General features: G+C 37.7%; 2 protein-coding genes across 6 annotated transcripts in view; one reads left to right on the top strand and one right to left on the bottom strand.

The window, feature by feature from the left end:
- The window catches only part of ddah1 (dimethylarginine dimethylaminohydrolase 1), a 79,765-nt gene extending 75,995 nt beyond the window's left edge, over nucleotides 1-3,770 (top strand). For all 3 annotated transcript variants that reach the window (XM_022750213.1, XM_022750385.1, XM_022750298.1), the window contains one exon: nucleotides 890-3,770. In XM_022750213.1, the coding sequence (XP_022605934.1) occupies nucleotides 890-1,006 (117 nt within the window). In that variant the 3' untranslated portion in view covers nucleotides 1,007-3,770. The remainder of the gene's footprint in view (nucleotides 1-889) is intronic.
- mpl (MPL proto-oncogene, thrombopoietin receptor) lies at nucleotides 3,771-15,360 on the bottom strand. Of its 3 annotated transcripts, none has more exons than XM_022749838.1 (12): nucleotides 15,166-15,360; nucleotides 12,301-12,421; nucleotides 11,517-11,686; nucleotides 10,280-10,434; nucleotides 9,640-9,796; nucleotides 9,397-9,511; nucleotides 8,785-8,939; nucleotides 8,079-8,221; nucleotides 7,310-7,469; nucleotides 6,932-7,001; nucleotides 6,573-6,660; nucleotides 3,771-6,330 (listed from the first exon to the last, which is right to left on the bottom strand). In XM_022749838.1, exons 1-12 carry the CDS (start codon nucleotides 15,293-15,295, stop codon nucleotides 5,860-5,862), a joined length of 1,935 nt encoding a protein of 644 aa, XP_022605559.1. In that variant the 5' UTR covers nucleotides 15,296-15,360; the 3' UTR covers nucleotides 3,771-5,859. The 3 variants fall into 3 exon arrangements, with proteins under 3 accessions (XP_022605559.1, XP_022605607.1, XP_022605692.1); XM_022749886.1 differs by lacking the exon at nucleotides 15,166-15,360 and adding an exon at nucleotides 12,642-12,717; XM_022749971.1 differs by lacking the exons at nucleotides 11,517-11,686; nucleotides 15,166-15,360 and having other exon boundaries at nucleotides 12,301-12,415.
- Between the last annotated feature and the right edge of the window lie 4,102 nt (nucleotides 15,361-19,462).

Here is a 19,462-nt window from a genome sequence, read left to right as displayed (position 1 = left end):
TGCTAATGTTCAAATTATTTAAAGAGGGCCCTGACCTGTACTGCTGCCCACATTACACATAATGGCTCGGGTAGAAAGGAATCAAGAGTTATAAGGCATGGCTGTGGTTTTTAACATGGCATCTGACTCACCAGAGGCTTCATCAGCTATATTGCATCATGAGATAAGAATTTGTTTAGTTGGTCCCTCTGGCTGTGCCGCAAGGCCTCGCTCAGTATCACAGCAGGGTTGAAATGAGAGTTTAAAGAGAAAAATATCCTGGTTTGGAAGTCTGGTAGGAAAACACTGGTTTTCTTCTGGAAAATGTCCACAGGGTGACACACTACTTTACGAGGGTCTTTGGAGGATGTCGTAATAGTTTTCACTCCCATCTTTTTTATATTTTGCCGCGAGACCAGGAAACCTTGCTGAATGCTTGTTCTCCTACTTCACATTTTGTGTCTCTGCAGGGCTTTTATATCACAGAACATTACAAGTTGACAAATAAATAGAGTGTTGCATAAGTTCTGCCTCAGGGTTTACCTCCTGCCTGCTAAGCTGTGCCTCAGGCTTTTCTAAAGAACTGTCGGTAGTGCTGGCTGGTCAATATCTGTAACACTGGCTCATAGATCTGGTACCCAAGGGCAGAGTCAGGAGGCAGAACAGGAACAGCTGTTACCATGACAACATCTATTTTGTATTTGATCATTTCTTTAACATAAAGAGTTTTGATTCCCAAATGTAGCACTAAAACATGTTTTTTTCCAATGACATTTGGCTGAACACAGATAATCGATTGAATTTCAGCTGAAATAATTTTAGAATATCCAACAGTCATTTCTAAACATAACAACCTAAAAGGGCAGGATGTCAGTCTTTGCAATGACAGCCTTGTCTGTGTGTCCTGCAGGTGTTCGAGAAGTTGAAGGACCACATGCTGATCCCTGTGTCCAACATGGAGAAGGTCAAAGTGGATGGAGCCCTCACATGCTGCTCTGTGCTCATCAACAAGAAGGGCAACATCTGAGCTCGCTCAGCAGGGGGTCCCAGTGCACGGCAACCAGGCACAGCTTGTATCCAATCACCAAGGATCCCGAGGTTTGACAAAACTATCTTGGTACTTAGAGGAGGGATAACTTTAGGGCAAGTTGGTTGATGCTGAGGGACAAAGAAAATATAAACTTTTCCCCAAAAACATCAAATCACATTAAAATCTCTTAAAAAGTGTGCAAATAGTTCAGGTGGCATAAAACACGATTAGTTACATGTTTTCTATGTCTCTATAAAAATTAGGATATTGCATAAAATTTGTCTTATTTTGTTCTTGATTTGGATTTATTCTAACATTTCCTACAAAAAGCTGAATAAGAGGCAAAAGAACAGACCCATGTTGAGCCATATGTTCCTGATAGTATTTGTTCTTGTCTGCAAATAATTAAAATGTTATTTACAAATCTTATTCTAATTAACTAATTACCCCGGGCGCCCCTGCTTGTGTGTAGACCAATCCTTGCACTGGACCAAGAAAATTAGATGGATCTGTTTGATAAATAGTTTTTGTTGCCATTGAAAAGTCTTACCAATGTTGCACTGCAAATTTATAAATTACACAACTGACAGACATCTACAATGAAAAATGTATACAGTTAGTTTTTACTGTTTACATGCACCCGTTTTAACTGTGACTTAATTTTTGTGTGTTTGGTTACATAATGCAAATGGGTCTCAGTTTGTGATTCTTTTTTCAAGAACTGTATTTAGGTAAGGTGTAGGATGGAGGAAACAAATCCTGCTACTGCTGTAATATGAAAACCTTAATGTCACTGTTGCTAATTAACAGCTTTTAAACTTGTTTGTTGAATTCCTGCTGTTTTTTTTTTTTGTTTTTTTTTTAAAGTTGGTGCTGAGGTAAATTTCATGATCGTCCTTTATTTTAAAGCCACTAACAAACCATTATGTATTTTAGAAAGAGCATCTATCGGGATGATTTGATTTCTTATTCTGAAAATGCAGTTCTTGAAAATCCTGCTGGAGACATGAGCTTTTGGTATGATCACATGATCAGTGTTATGGTTTTTTGTGATTTGTTATGATTTTGTGATTGATATTGAAAGTACTGCCATTGAGACCTGAGGTGCTCTTACCTTTCATGACTATTGTTTACTCATCATTGCCATTGATTGTAGAGTACTGGAGAAAATACTTTTGACTCATCCTTAACACTTGCCACAAGCTAGAGAAGCTAACAGTAGCCTGTTCATTTATTCTACGAGAACCATCTGTGGCCATTTTGCTGCAGCGCTCTTGCTTCCCTCCTGGTAAACATTTCTTATTTGTGGAGATGCAAGCTCAATCATCTGTGCCAACCTGCAGAGGACAGATAAAAGCCTCCTGTGTAGGAAATGGATGTTTTCATTATTATAAGGTGAACTAAGCTTTTCATTGATTCCAACATAACACCTCTGCTCCTTTTAATGTGCAATGCCTGTATGGAAAATCTGTGACTTTTGCTCCTGCTGAATGAATCTGAAGGCCCTGTAGTTTTCTCACATCATCGGTTCTGCCTGTGTTGTCGATTATCTGGTTCCCTTTTTTTTTTCCTGTCGGGTAGTTTTTACTCTAAAACTGACTTAAAGCATGCTGTGAAGCTGATGTCGGTTCCACTAAATCTAGTAGCACCAAATGTGACTGCAGTGAGAGAGTTTGCACTCAGCATGCAGAACAAGCTAGCTGCCCGGTTGGTGTGTTTCCATGTGTGTTAACGATGGTAGCTGCCAGCAGGCGTTAAAAGGATGTTGATTAGCTCTGTTGTAGTGGCCTTGTGTCTGTTATTGCAGAATTCATGCTTGAGGCCTGCACACATGACAACACAGCACATCTCTAGTGTAAATACATTATATACTGTATGTTAAAGCCCATCGCATTTGAAACTATGTTGTTTCTCTTAGTGATTGTAAGTGAAAGTTAAGGAAATGACATCAGGAGGTGATTCAACCTCCCTCCATAGACATTTGCGTATGGGCAAGTGGGCAGTGATGAAACATGGAAAGAATTCCTGTTGGGAGGAGAGGCTTGTACGCCAGTAAACACTGACTCTCTTAAACTTCTCTTTCTCTCTCTTGACTGTCTCACTCTCAACATTCGCTTTCTCCCACACTCTGCTATTGCCTCATAGATGATTCTGGGCTAATTTATGGCCATGATATCATACAGTCTGGCAAACACTGTAGATGTGATGGCCTGCCATTAAAGTGTGACACTAGTAGTATATTTTACAGAGGGCGGCTAACGGGATGCAGGGTGATAGCATAGTTGCAAAGCATCCAGTTCTTATCCTCATGTAGTTACTACAGGAGGCTGAGCAAGGCAGGACCAGTCATACACTGTCTGATCACTACACTGCAGCTATTGGGTTTTAGGCAAGTAAAGTCATTTCATTTAAGATTGTCATCATCTCTCACACTGCTCCAAACCACTTCTTTGTTGTTCAGCTCTGAGACACTGTAACCTTTTCCTACTGCTGATTTTAAATCAAATAACATTTAATACATTTTTGGTTCTTGGCTGGCAAAGCTGCATGTGAGTAACTGCTCCTGACTTTGTTGAAGGTTGTTTATCCTCTTACTAATCCCCTCATTCATCCCAGTAGTCATGATGTTGTGATTGCCCATGTTCCAACTCAGGTCTCTTGGTTTTCATACAAGTTGTGAGTAATAATTCTTTGAGTCATGTTAAATTGAGCCTTTCGTCTACTTTGTGTAATAAATTAACATCTAGCATTCAGCTGTGTTGTAATTTTTTAATCGGGTTAAAATGATCCCCAGGTGTGGAGGTTAACTTAACATTCATTCATGATTAGTAGTGTTATTTGGTTTAACAGCTCTTGACAGTGTTTGTATAAGTTTTACCCTCAAGGACAAGGTTAGTAGATCGTAAGGTGTGACAAAACACAAACCTGAACTTGGGTCAAAATCTAACTGTTCTCTCATTTTCAGTGGCAAAAAACAACAACCTTTGTCTCAGTTGGTGGCTCACTGAGACAACAGACATCTCATCTCTTTGTGTTGATATCTGCTGCCACCTAGTGACACAAACATGCAAAACCGACAAAAACAAGGTTTATATCCGGCAGGTCTGTTGTTCTTTAAATGCTGGAGTGTTTACTATGTTATGGTTTGACATGTACCCAAGAAAGTGAAACTGGAAGAAAATAAGTTTTAATATTAAGTGCTAAAAATACAAAACCTCAAGTTATAATGTAACATAAAATGAAAAAAAACACTATTTGGAAGGAGATAATGAGGAAAGGCTCAGTAGAAAGTGTTTTGGCTACATATGTTCATGTCAGCTTCCTCACATGGGAAGTCTGAGGAACATTTGAAACTTGTTAAAAAAAAAATACATACAATATAAATGAGTTACTGAATATACAACAAGAAGCAATGGCTGAAAAAACAATGGGAAAGACCTGAAAAACAATGTTTGTTTTTTTTCTTCAGAGGCAATTCACGTATAATAGTAAAAAAAAAAAAAAACATATACATATTAACCGATGTGAAACTGAATAGTCCCAACATAGTAGCTTTCATGGAAACTTTCACCTTGTTTTTCCTATTTTTATCCAGGTTACTCTAAATGCAGAACAGTAATCAGAAATGCACAGATTACTGGTAACTGGTCATACTGTACAAAACAGTCCTCAGCAACCAAAGCCACTGAGTGGTATTTACTTGTACTCTCACAAAAATATCCTAGATCAAAGTATCACAAAGACAAAGCATTGTACATTTCCAGCCCTGATGCGCAGGAAATCCTATACTTACAAACAAAAGTAATACATAATATATACCTATATATCTTAAACAGCTTTGAATCAAAGCTGGAACAATAATAAAAATATAGATATTCTTGTTTTCAAATGTTATGTTCACATCTACATGTACTTAATCTACAAATCTGTGCTGCATTCATGGCCTTTCATCTCCAAAAGGAAGGTGACAAATGATGAGAGGATGCCATGATCAAATCTAATGCCCATTATACTTTGTATATACTTTATGGTAACTATGGATTTGCATGATTAAATGTTCCTGCCCTCTCTAGTCGGCACCAGAAATACCAGTTACTTGAACTAATGATTAACATTTTATCATATTTTTTCATTTCTGACACAGTTGTTACACCCGTGTGCATTTCCTGATCCAAACTCCATTCCAGTTGGTGGCGTTAATGCACAACACAGGAATAGGAGTATAGAGCCAGGAGTTCAACACCATTTTGCTGTCTTTGTGTTGTTTGAAAGAAGAATCACATAAATGTGCGTGACACCGGATATCTTCGCACAGCCTCTCTTTAAAACAAGACTCATTTTGTTATCTGAAGCATGCATAGCCAGCACACTTTGTATGCGTACAGTCTGTGCGGTCACAAACTTTGGGCTGCATGCGGGCGTCCAACCGGAGCAATGCCTGCCCATATTCAACATAGGTACGTGGATGTTAACCACAGTTGATAAACCTATATGACACCATTTTCCCGCAGATGCTGTGATCCCGCTGGGTCTGAAAAGGTAACGCAGCTCTGTTTTCTGATTGTTTTCTTGCTTTTACACTAGTCGACTAGTCTAAATTTATATTTCCATTTAATTGACGTGGAAATTATTTGTTAGGAACATCCCTAATGGTAACATGCCTTTTGTTTAAGGCACAGAAGGCATTAATTATTAAAATCACTGAGCGATTTTATTTCTATAGAAGCCTCTTCCACAGATGGAGCTACTGATGCAGTAAACTTGGATGTGTGGATCTGTATCAACTTACAGTGCATTCTTATGTCAGTGTAAGTGCTTAATATACAAAGTACACTTGTTTTACTGTGCATTTAGCTACAGGGTAAATTAGTATAGAGGTTGCCTGGTCCCCTTTCCAGAGTGCCTCTGTATTCCAATCTGTGTGCAGCCTCAGCTAGAGGCACATAGGAATGGTTAAGAAAGTCTTTGCCTAAGCAAGGTGGGACACAGACTGAGCCTTCACTGCAGGAACACTGACATGTTAAGAGAATATCATCCCCCACCCCCGGGACTCCTTTCTCTCCGACCTTCTCATACATATACTTGTTTCCTTTTGGACAAAGAATGACACTGTCTTTGTTCAAAGTCACATAGTCTGGAAAGATTTTCGTCTCAAGGCTCCCATCTACCTGTTCTCCACTGGAGAGGCTTCCTTCTGGTGACAGGAGCTGGGTGGATTCCTCTGATGGCTTCGCCAGTCCTGAAATCTCGTCTTCAGACATTATCTCCACCACAGATGCAGTGGTTTCCTCAGTGCACTGCTTTGTTGTGAGTGGAGGATCCTATAGAGTGAGTACAAAATAGTTCATTTTCAATACCTGGAACTGAGTGTAAGCTAGACCTGTGACTTGTTGTATCAGTGTTTATTAATTTTGTTATCTTTTGTGTTTTATCGATATATGTAGTCTACATTTATAAGGCTAAATTCTTTAAACTGGAAAAACACTGGAAAAAAGAAATTTCCACCACAGTATAAGTTGTGTGTAATGTAATGGTGCATGTATCATACATTATTGTAACTTACCCATTTCTGCCGGTTTATCTCTGTCAGAAAGCTTTGTAGGACTTTGTCAAGGTTGGGCACTGGTGGCCAAAAATATTGCTTGAGCTTACTATAAAAACACAAACACAGTAACAGACATGAAAAGCATATTTAAACAATGTGGGTAAGATGGTCTGTAAAAGAATTGGCTTAATGTTTTTGATGTCAAGTAATAGTGAACTGAAATATCACAAAACTACACAAATCTTTAAGTGATTGTACCATACAAACTGATGTCAATAAAAAAAACTTCACATAATTTCTTTTTAATTTCCATGATGTTTAATCCTGGGACAGTGAGTGGCTGATTACAATATGAAAAAGCTGGAATAAGATCCTACCTGAGGTACATGTAAATGATGATAACAAGCATCAGCATTGAGGCAGGGATGAACAGCATGAACCACATGCCTGAAAAGGTTATTTATACTGCATTAAGGTTTGAATGGTATATGTGATATTTTTATTTGAGTAACAAAGAACTGCATTTCATGGCACATCAGTTCATTTTATGCACCACTACAATTGTTACCATACAACCAAAGTTGAATTAACAACTTGTTGAAGTTCTTTCAAAATAACAGACTAAGAATCTATAAAACCACTGCATTTCATTTGGTGCCAATTTTAAAATTTTGGATTGTGACTCCTCTACAAAACCAGTGGGGATTATTAAATATGTTTTACATCGATTATTGTCACACTTGGTGGGAGCTTACCTAAATTAGTGGGATTGTGACCAGTGACCACATCTGACCAGTCACTCCAGTGGCCTGAGTAAATGGACCCAGTAGGTTTAGCTCTGACCTTAATGTTGTACTGATTCCCTTTCGAAACCTCTAGACACGTTCCAGTCTCTGGTCCCTTTAAGGATACCGTCTGGGGACAAAAAGGTTGTTTTGACATTCAATATTAAGAAAATGAAATGTTTGTCTTAGCAATGATGTACTTCTTCTGCTTTCTCTAACTACAGCTTTTACATTCCCCTTAAATTATATTCCTGTTCCATCACAATACTGTTTAAATTGAATTATTTTCCATACTGTGAATACTGTTGCATTTGCACAAAATAATAATTTTTACATGCTTTTGCACATTAAATTGTTTTGCAACAAATTCATCATTTTGCTGATTTCTTCACCCTTAACTATATGTAGAATTGAAAATTCCTTACTTTGGCACCATCTGTTGGTAATATCAGGAATAACACCTGCCACATTTTTTTTTTGCCATCAGACTGATACTAAATATACTATAATCACAAAATTATGTACACAGTACTTTATGTATATTAATGCAAAAAAATGTTACAAGGAATCTGAAAGGTATGAGTGAACACATGACTGATAAAACGTATTTAGAAACAAAAAATCCTTACATGGCTCAGGGATAGCTTTATTATTATTTATATAATTTATTACCTTTTTTTTTTTTTTTTTTTTTTTTTAAATATATTATGTTCTGCAGCCACTGAAAATAACATCTTACCATCCATGCTTCACTCTCTCTGGTTTGGTAGCCGACTTCATACTGCAGGTGAGCCAGCAGAGGCAGAAAAGGAGACTCCCAATTCAAGCACAACCTCTCTTTCTTCCATGCTCCACTCAGATGACTTGGTGGGGATGTTTTGACTAAAAACACACAGCACACACAATCTGTCAACAGACAAAGCCATGAAACTACTTTTTCTAATGACTGATGGGTCAAGAGAGGAGGTACAGTAAGCACTTACTATTACAGCAACCGAGGAATTCAGTCTACCACAAGTAATGGTAAGAAAGAGACCTTATCTTCCTAGATCTTCCAACTTCTAACTGACCTATAGCTGTATAACTCTGCTAACTTTCATTGTTAACATGACTAAGTCACTAAGGATATGTTAAATATTACAAATTTTTATGTGACCTGAATGTTTGAGCAAATCTAACATTTGATTCATGTGTAAGATAGATTTTATATTATATACTAATATGTATTAGTAGGCAGATGTACCATAAATAAGACAGAGTTCTCTGAACATCTGCCTCCAAAGTACCATTGACTGAGGAATATTTCACTACAACTGTAATTTGAGTACAAATGGATGCTTTTAGAGAACAATATGCAGTCGGCTCCTTGATTTCATCACATCACATGGAGACTCTTTAGCAGATAAAAAACAAAGAGACAAGGGAACAAAAAAAATATCACTCACTGATCTTGTTAAGAGTGAACTCCTGAGTATAGAAGGCTCTGCTGAGTGGACTTTGAGTGCTGCTGAGTTTGACCCCGACTTTTCTGGACTCATCTCCACGAAAACGACACAGGTCAGTGAACTTCCCATCAGTTATGCACTGACTCCATTCCTCACTGCAAGGTTCATAAAATCATGTTCAATCACAGCCAAACAAAGTGAACATAAACTCAAAAGAACGCATTTTGTTTACGCTTGCAGCTACACTACTGGTCAAAAGTTTTAGAACACCTCAATGTTTCCAGTTCTTATTGAAATCTTCATAGTTTACTTTGTCCTCAGGCAGTTTACCACTTCCATTTGCACCATTTACGGTAATTCACTGGACTTCAATTGCTTAAATTTAAATTAGAATACCCCCATTTTTTCCAGGTTTCAACACTTTTGCTTCGAAGAGTTTGCAACATTGTGCCCTCGTTGCTCAAAGTAATGACACATGTCTGGTGTTTACTGTGGAGTATGTAATCAAAGTTTTGGTATTCCAATAAAACTCAAAACATGCTGTTACATGAGAAGACAGATTTGGGGATTTTAAGCAATCATTGATGGAATGTAGTGTGAATTTTGTGCTACCTGAGACCTATCTTGTAGAAAAGTTTGTACTCTTTTTCCACATCATATCTGCTCCCATTCCACTGACAGATGATGTTTTGCAGGTCAGAGGTGTAGCACATTAGTGAAACATCATCTGAAAAGGAAAAGAACCACCAAGGTTTTACCACCAAGAGGAAGCAATGTTTTTCTATGGATACATTTTTTTGTCCTAAATCTCACTCAAGTCATCCACTCATTCATACTCTTCTTATTTAAACATACCTGCACTCTGGGGAACCATGGCTCGCACAAGGTATGACCAGCTGCTCCAGTATCCTGCACTTGGACTAGAGCCACATTTGACAGCGACCTGGACTTCAATCTCTTCCCCTGGTACCAGAGAGTCTAGTATTACTGTAGCATGTGTAACCTCCTTCGTCTGTATAAATCACAAACATCAAAAATTTTACAATATGATTCATATAACTTTTTTCACCCATTGTAATCAGAGATACAGGTCTATAGGGAATGTTACTTTAATGCTCAATGAACAAACACCATAAAAATATATAACTATGACGTTTAGTGCAATAAACATGTTTGTCAGAGAATTAGAAAATTCAACCCTCACCCTACCCTAAGATTATAACTAAGAAATATAACTGATTGCATCAATAAATAATGCTTTTAATTAAAAACAAATACTAATAAGCTGATTATTAGTTATTATTAATAAGCTCTAAATAGCTAATTAGTATATTTTACCTTTTTTTCCCTGTTTTTGGTCTTATCACATTAAAGTCACAATAACATTTAAAAAAAAAATCCTTAAATTACAAAATTACATTAAAAATGTCTTTATGCTTACACATACTATGCATTAGCTTGATTTCAAATGGATGTACTGAAGAATTGTGTGTACCTCTGTTGTATTCTCACCAAGCCCCTGGGACGAGTATCGAATCCTATACATTACATCTGCACAGTATGTTGGGGCCTGTGTTTGCCATGAAACCAGCAGCTGCCCTGGGTGTCCATTTTGGTATAAAGACACATTGTAGGGGGGATCAAGGAGAACTATAAACAAAAAGATGGGAGGAAATATAATTTACAGAATCCACTGTTGGAAATGATTCACAGGTGTTTAGGCAGCAGATGAGGAGGCCCACTCTCTTTCTTGGCAGATGACCTTGTTGACACGAGATCAGCACATTGGAGGGACATAAGATGATCAGCCTGGATCCACCTGGGATGCCTTGGACCAGCAAGCCCTAGTTGTTACATTGGCTTGTTTCCATTCCTCCTCCCTTCCCTACCTCACATATATATATATATATATATATATATATCTTTCTGTGGTCTTAGCTACTTCCAACTGGAATGCAAGAAAAAGATGCAAGATTCACCAAATGGAAAATCCTTGTGCCCTCATCATCATTTTGAAGACGCAGTCATATTAAACAGTTTCCATTTACTCACTTTTTGTCCTATAATTCTTAGACATAATTTAGTAACAATTGTAAAGAAAAAAAAAACAGACACCTAACACTCACAGATTATACCTGCTGCTTCAATACAAATGTAGATTTACTGTATTCATTGACTGACTGAACAGAAATAGGCAGTAGAAAAATGTTTATTACTGATAGTACAGAACGGACATCAGGCTGCACTTAAAACACTTTTTGTGTTTTAAATAAAATCTGTAATTGGTTTGTGAAAGGCTATGGGTACAGTACATCTGTCCCTTTTAGACTAAGGCTTAACATTGCAGCTACAACTGTGAAGGACAAATATTTTGATCTAATTCCTTTTTCAAATTGATGAACTTGGAAAAAAAGAGGATTAAACATTAGCAAATCTTTTAAAAGACTAGATAGGCCTGCAAAAGTGTCATTTGAGAATAGGACAAGCAGCAAGAAAACTGATGAATGGATGGCAAAGTAAAGGTTAAAATCACTAGAGGATTTAAGCTGTAAGGAATAATGGCTTGGATTTACACACAAATTGTATGTATGCACTGACGACCTAAATATTTTTTCACCATGTGGCAGTAATACTAATTATGTGCTATATCTTCATGTCTAGAACAAGGTTTTTAACAAGTGCTCAATCCTTTTTTGTTGAGGAAGTAAATATTGTTAAGAAAAATTTCTTACAGTGGTCTTCCACATACACAGTCTGATTATAGAGGGTGGTTGTGGTGTTGTGCTCCACGACTTCAAATTGTGTTTCCGTATACAAAAAAACCTCTCCGGAGGGAAACGAGCAGATGTGGAAGTAAGTTCCCTCTTCTGGTCTCTGGACACACCTTTTCTCTCCGGGCAGGCTTGATTGGTTTACATGACAACAACACAACAGACATTGCAGTATTGATTAAATCAACGAATAAAACATTCATACCATCTCCAATACAGGTAAGTGCAGTTCAAAATGCTTTAAAGGTGACTAATAAGACTAATGATCAGCCTTGAGAAAGACTGAGGTATAAAAGTCATATTAAAATTATTGGAGGGTCCAGTCCTTCCTTACAAAAACAACATACATACAGTACTGAGCAAATATTTTAGGCATTTAAGAGTCTTATCTAAAAAAGTACCATCAGGGTGGCGTCTAATCAGTCCCAAATTCAGGTTGACAATGACTCCAAACATACAGCCAGTCATTTTTCAAAGTTGAAAGTTCAAAGAGTCAAAATTGAAACAAATAAGTAACATATTAATGAAGAGATTTAATGAAGTTATCCCAAGACCCATAGTGTTTATACAGTATACAGGGGGGGAAGCTAATGACAAATGTTCATACTTAAGCTAATGAAGAAAAATATGTCAAAAGTATGGAAAATTCCTAAACAATGTGAAGCAAAATAGTTTTAAAATGTACTTATATTCTCTGAAGTTCCTTAACATACAAAACACAGTCGATTTACTATGTAGAACATACCTTTCAGCTGTGTAGAGCAAATCATAAGTCCTGTTGTCTGCAGTCTCAAAGAAGCAGGTGAAATCCCCTCCTGTTCGGGTGAAACATTTAGGATCCTTCTTGTCCTTTAAGAGCAAAACATCTGTTCCAGAAATGACAAACATAATACATAAGGATTAGTGGAATAAAAGAGGTTCTCCAAAGGCCAACAATATAGTATATTTTAACTTTATTATAGTAATTATATTGTGGCAACAAGTTAGGGTCTTAGAATAGGATCTGTTATACAAAATATGGTGTGGCTTTGTGGGAACAAGACCAACTCATAACTGGGAAAAGCCAATCCAAAATATCTTGCATACTTGGACTTGGCGGTCGGGCGGCCATGCAGGTAGCAGCCTAATTTAGCAGCTCCCTTCAGTTAATATCTCTGCATATCTGGGAGCAGAAACATGTGTTCACTGTCAGGGCACATTTATGTAGTTGAAAGGCATTAGGACGGAATAATGTCATGATGAGTTCAAATTAAGATAATATTATATCCTTTAAAATAACCAGTTCAACACAAAAGAGAGAATTAGCATATCTCATTCTTATCTCTCCTCCTATCTGTCTCCTAGCTATGCATATTAGTTGTTTTGTCAACCATGTAATATTTGGGGCTGTAAGTACCATATGCTACTGCTTATTTCTTCCTACAGAGGGCCTTCTACCCCTGTGGAAGAGGAAGGTTATCCCTCAGAGCCATCAAGACATCATAGCTCCCACAGAGTTCCACAAGGTCACAAATAGGACCTCAGTTCAGGGAGTTATTTCTTTGTAATACATCATCTTCCAAGCTCCAAAGTTTTAATTTAGTTTGGAGTTTCATTATGTTTGTGTAGGAGTAAGGGGTAAGGTTACCTTGAAAACAAGATGGTAGATGCCATTAAATAAATACAGTAACACCAGGTTTAATTAAGGTAGTATCATACATTGACATTCTCAGTCCCATCAAGAGGAGTTAAACTTTTAGTAAAGTGAAAATTGTTGAGAATTGTTTTTCCTTCAAGAAACACGCCTCTCAGACCCAGCCAATGCAAAACTTAAAAAGAAAACAGACTTACTAACCCCTAACTTTCTTTTCAGCCTCATACAAATCTGGACCTAGAAGGGGGGGTGACAGTTATGACAGCGCAAAGGTTCAATTGTGAAGCGCAGTCTGAAACCAAAGGCAGGAGGGGATGATACATTGTGGTGGTGGTGGGGTTTGCTCCATCAGGAGCAAACCAGTCCCTTTAAAAGCAATTTTTCAAACTAATATTAACTAAAGCCCAGGCCTTATGATTTGTGGAGGAGATTTGAATGTTACATTGAACCCTAAGTTGGACTCTTCACAGTGGCCAGCCCCAAAGCAACTCACTTTGCAGAAAAATCAACAAGACTCAGGTATAACTGATGTATGGAGGGAATTTCACCCCTAAATAAAAGAATTTACCTTTTTTCATATCCCCATTCTGCCTATTCTCGAGTCAATTACTTAATAATGTACAAAAGGAATGTGCATGTGGTTAAATCATGCAATATAGGAGTAACTGACATATCAGACCAATTAAAATTTCAAAAAGGAGGATTCTGTCGTGGAGGCTAAACTCTATATTAAATGGCAGGATGAAGGAGATGAAGGAGAAAATAGAAAAATATTTTAAAAAGAACCAAGAGTGGTTGGGTTTCTGTGATACTTGCAAAGCAGTATTAGGAAGGCATTCCTAAGGCTGCATTGAAGAAAAATGAAGAGGAACTACTTTTGACATATAATTAAAAAAGGTATATAATTAACATATAATTAACAAAGGGAACACAAATTTTATGAAAACCTGCAGTAGCTGCACTTTGACCACACAGCTTACCTCACCTGTGTGTGATCGCAACCTCACTGAACTGCTGCTGTTGCAAACGTGTGTTCACACTGCCAGCCTTGCTGGGCACTGCTACTGCCAGAAGAATAATGAATTCAAATCAAACCTTCTATTTTTGGTGGTCATTATCAAAAGGCAAACTTATTGTAGAAAGATAGGGCTGGCAGTAATGCAGCAGCAATGCTGGCGGTGTGGACACACTCATGCGTGTGAGCCACAGCAGTTCAGCGTGAGGTATGTGGTGTGGCTCACCATGTTTAAGAGCCAATAAGCAGAGGCAAAATACAATTTTTTTTTTTTTTTTTTAAAAAGGGGTTTTGGATTCGGTTATAATTTAGGACTGAGTTTCGGTTCCTACTATTCAGCAATGGAAATCGATTGAATGCCAGAAGTTGAGGGAGCAATATGGCTTGGTCAGCCAGGGTGAACAGACCCAACATAAAAGGAAAGTGGGGAGAATGAGGGGAAACTTCGTATTATCAATGGAGGACTTGCAAAACTTAAATAATAAGCAAATGAAATCAATCAGTTCACTGTCTTGTACATTGTTTCATTGGGAAAAACTTGCTTTGAGACTCAAGACAGACATATTTCATAAATGTTGGAAATTATGGATTGAGTTTATCAACATATATTGAACAAATGTCAAGTAAAAAGTTGTATAACAACCCCCCATACATATTAATTTTGCAAAAAATAATACTCTTCCCCATAAGAGTAACTTTTTTATTAAATATCATATTGCCTTTCAAACAAATACCACTACTACTACTACTACTACTACTACTACTACTACAACAACATAATATCTTATGTCAACATATGTTAACATCTTGTTGTCAAAAAACAAAAACAACTTTGGGTTGTTTTGTAGTTAACATTTTCATCATAAATAAACAGTAAATGGAAAAAATGCAGGTGTATATTAGACTGAATTAAATTCAAATTGTACTTCAACTGTACAAAATAAACCATCCTTAAGCCCTACCTTCCCTTGACAGATAATTTTCGGTTCCATCCTTGCAATGTATCCCAGGTACAAAGCACACTTGAATCCACAAGCTAATAAGGAGCATCACGCATTTGCAGGGCAAAGTCATGGCACACTTAGTTATCATGAGGTGTTATGTATCCTATACCACCACATGGCACTTAAACTAACACAGCACATGCCTGTGTATGAGCTTTGTGTATTGTCTGTTTTACATTATTTTGAGTTAGCATGGGTAGGCGGGATTAAGCAGTGCTTACGGTTGGCCCAATGAACGAGCTGTGCTTGCCCAGGAAGTGTGCTTTATGTGCAGTGGAAGTAAGCACCAAAAAAGGCAATTTGGGAGGAGTGATTGAGAGTAAACACAAGTTATACTGTATATTTCTGTACTTTCAGTTAACGATTGGACTCAATTACAAACGGGAGGTGCTATTGCTACTATTTCAAGTGAATGGGAAAGTGTATCCAAACTTTTGACTGGTATTGTACATGTTTCACTCCACTATAGTGCATTCAATATTCAGACCCCTTCACATTTTGTTATGTTGCAGCCTTATGCTAAAATAGTTTGAATTCATTTTTTCCCCTCAATCTACACTGAATACCCCATAGTGACAAAACAAAAACAGAATTTTACAAGTATTTGCAAATTTATTAAAAAGGAGATAGTTAAACATCACATTGACATAAGTATTCAGACCCTTTACTATGGCACTTGAAATTTAGCTCATATGCCGGCCATTTCTCTTGATCATCTTTAAAGATGTTTCTAAGCCTTGATTGGACAAAACCTATGATACATTCATCTAATTGGCCATGATTTGGAAAGGCACACACCTTTCTATATAAAAAGGTCTAACAGCTGACAATAAATATTAGAGCAAAAATCAAGCCCTGAGGTCTAAGGAGCAGCCTGCTGAGTTCAGGGACAGGATTGTGTCAAGGCACAGATCTGGGAAAGGTTCCCAAGAGTACAGTGATGTCCATAATTATTAAATGGAAGAAGTTTGGAACAACCAGGACTCTTCCTAGAGCTAGCCGCCTGCTAAATACAATCCCAAAAAAACATGGTCCAGTGCTTAGGACCTCAGACTCAGCCAAAGGTTCACCTTCCAACAGGACAATGGCCCTATAGGCATACAGCCACGACAACGCAGGAGTTGCCTGGGGACAACCCAAATGTACATCTCTTGTGAGACCTGAAAAAGGCTATCCACTGACAGCTCCCATCCAACCTGACAGAGTGTGAGAGGACCAGCAGAGAAAAATGGCAGGAAATCCCCAAATCCAGCTGTGCAATGCTTGTCACGTCATAACAAAGAAGACTCAAGGCTGTAATCACCTCCAAAGGTGCTTCGATAAGTACTGCGTAAAGGGTCTGAATACTTATGTCAACATGATATTTCAGTTTCTCTTTTCTAAAATTCTGTTTTTGGCTGAGGTATTGAGTGTAGATTGATGAGGAAAAAAACATAACAAAATGTGAAAAAAGTGAATACTAAATACTGCATTGCATCAAAGCCTCAATCAGATTATCATTGCTTCTGTGATTAAGAACACATTTATGCCACATAAGGAAACTGCACAAAATCAATGTGCTTCAACAGCCTCTGCTGATTATCTCTGCTGACATACCACATCCTGAACTACTGCATGACAGCCAGTTACACCAGCAAGGTGCTATTATGATGCATACCTCAACACATGCAATGCCTTCTTATTTATGAATAAAAGACACGAGTTTGACTGTAAACTATGATTTAGCATCCACGTGGATGCACTGAATGGCTGGCAAAGACAACCCTTTATAGGAGCCAAAACTGTCATCACAATAAAAATTTCCATATCAGTCGATATCGATATTCACGATGCCACATCGTTATTTCTTTCAGGTTTAAAGGCTGATTTTTGCTCCTGAGTGAAAGCTGAAGAAACCAGACAGTCAATTGTAGTTTTAAACTCTTCTATTTAGTCAGAATATTCTTGCCAAACATCAGAATATTTAAAAACTGAGGTACAAACATTCAAAATATGATAAAAAAAATGCATGATCAAAATCCTTTTCAGTCCTTTTACTCAACAAAGTAAATAGAAAATTAAGTTCTGTAGTTACAGCACACATGTAACATGATCAGACTGCAAAATTAAAAAAAATAGAAGATTTGCACTGGGTATTGGCCTGGCGCTCCTCGAGAGTCCACAAATACTCGTTTGGGCCTATAATTTCTTACTTTCTGTGTGTTGCAACGGGTGATATTGTTTCAAATGGTGAAACAGGTTTGTGGTATTGCCTGTCTTTGATAGAACCTGTCTCAGGCACAGCTTGTAGTGCACATTGATCTGTTTTTTGCCTGCCGGTAAATAGCCAAAATATCTCCCAGCTACTGAAGTTGATTGGTCTCTCTTGTCGACGATATCTTCGTCCACCGAGTTGCATTCTGCTTTTTCCTGCGGTGTCGCTCATTTCGCCTTATTTGCTTACTCCAACTTCAAGCCCGTCATTCACTGCATTTATACCTCTCACCGTGCATCCTAACTTGCGCAATGCAGACCTCTATTCCTGCAACATAATTCGCCGTTCGTGATTCATTTGTGGGCGTGGTATAAGCATGGAAATTAATTACATAGAACATTTATCGAACATTTTTTATGTTTCTATTGAGAGAAAAAATAATTTCGCGATAATTATTGCTATTGTTTTATGGCCCAGCCCTAGTCTTCATGAAACTGACCCCAATTTAACAAAATGTATTGTTTCATCATAAGTGTCTACAATTAAACTTACATATAGATTTGTAACAATCATCAACTTCTAGTAGAATTCCTCTTTTGCTTACACCATCTCAAAGTAAATGATAACCATGATTACAGCTGAGAACATGGATAGGGCTCGTTCACATGTAGAAATGAGGATTCACCTCGAAAATCCTACAATGCTCATGAATCCAAATTAACTGAATACACCTGCACTAAGAAGCAGTCTGAAGAACTGAAACGCCCAGCTACTCTACTACTCACTTGGACAGCACAACATATCTTTGGTTGTTAACCACCAGATATTTATAACAACCACTGCCTCTGGAAAAACGTCCACATTACCAAAAGTCCAACCCACTTCAGCCACTTCCCCTTCCACTTGGCAAACATTACAGGCCATTGAATGCCTGCCAATCTATCAACAACTAGAATTGTCGCCTGTTGGTTATATACATCTGCCAACCAGTCTAGTTGCAGGAAATATGGTCACAATCTCCCCCTCTGTTCCTGAGTTACAGTGTTTAATAATGGCCAGAGGTGCAGAACATTATGATGTCACAATGAAGCTGACATTTGACCATTTGGATACAAAATGTCATCACTTCTTCATTTTATTGTTAGACATTTGTATTAAATTGTATCATAATTAGCATATGAATCCTTGAGTTATGGCTAAAAACGTATTTTGTAAGGTGAGTAAGGTTACCTTGACCTTTGACCACCAAATTCTAAATAGTTCATCCTTCAGTCCAAGTGGAAGTATGTACCAAATTTGAAGAAATTCCCTCTAGGCGTTACTGAGATATCCCGTTCACGAGAATGGGACGGACTGACGGATGGACAGACAACCCAAAAACGTAATGCCTCCGGCCACAGCTGTTACCAGCATGGAGGCATAACAATTGTTTCTTCACAAGAGTTTTTTTTCCTCTCAGCTGAACACTGTCCCTCACACAGATCTATTATAATAGCCAAACAGTGCTGTTTAACAACATTTAAACACCTCCTGTCAACACACCACACACCTAATACAGCTTGTATCCGCCACTCTGCTCATGCTATGACATTACTTCCTGATCTAAACACCACATGATCCACCCAGGAGGCAACCCCACGTTTATTTAAAAAAAAATTAAAAAAAAATACTATGCCCTATTTACAGAAATATGTGCCATTACCATGTAAAGTGTGATAATTTGTGCTTGTGATCTCTATGTTAACTGCCAGAAATTTACAGTATGTCAGAAAAGACTATCATATTCAGTTAAATAACATTTTCTGTGATTGGTGAGATTCTCATGCTCATAAAATATTTGCACACACTAAAAGAGTCCTTGGTAGCAGGAAAACACATTTCTCTGAGTGCTGACCGCAGACTGATCTAATCTCTACCGGCACATTGGGGCCTAGATGGCTGTTTGATCAAGCTGTTGTGAAAGTTGTACACAAGTGATTTCATGACTTTGAGAACTCAAGAGTTCTAAAACAATAAACCTATAATAGTTAAAACACCCATAAATGACTGGTACTGCAAACA

Source organism: Seriola dumerili, unplaced genomic scaffold (genome assembly GCF_002260705.1).
Source record: "Seriola dumerili isolate Sdu_G_001 unplaced genomic scaffold, Sdu_1.0 BDQW01000002.1, whole genome shotgun sequence".
Taxonomy (NCBI): Eukaryota; Metazoa; Chordata; class Actinopteri; order Carangiformes; family Carangidae; genus Seriola; species Seriola dumerili.
The sequence above is the reverse complement of the archived record's forward strand: the minus strand, read 5'-3'. Positions and strand labels throughout refer to the sequence as shown.

Bases quoted from the DNA above. Each gene is read 5' to 3' on its own strand.
- mpl (XM_022749838.1), bottom strand. From the start codon at position 15,295: ATGATAACTAAGTGTGCCATGACTTTGCCCTGCAAATGCGTGATGCTC. The intron at 10,435-11,516 runs GTAAGAAATTTT...TTTTGTTTATAG, and splicing joins TGTGTATGTGGAAGACCACT to TTCTCCTTGATCCCCCCTAC. The intron at 8,222-8,784 runs GTGAGTGATATT...GTGTGTTTTTAG, and splicing joins GTTCACTCTTAACAAGATCA to TCAAAACATCCCCACCAAGT.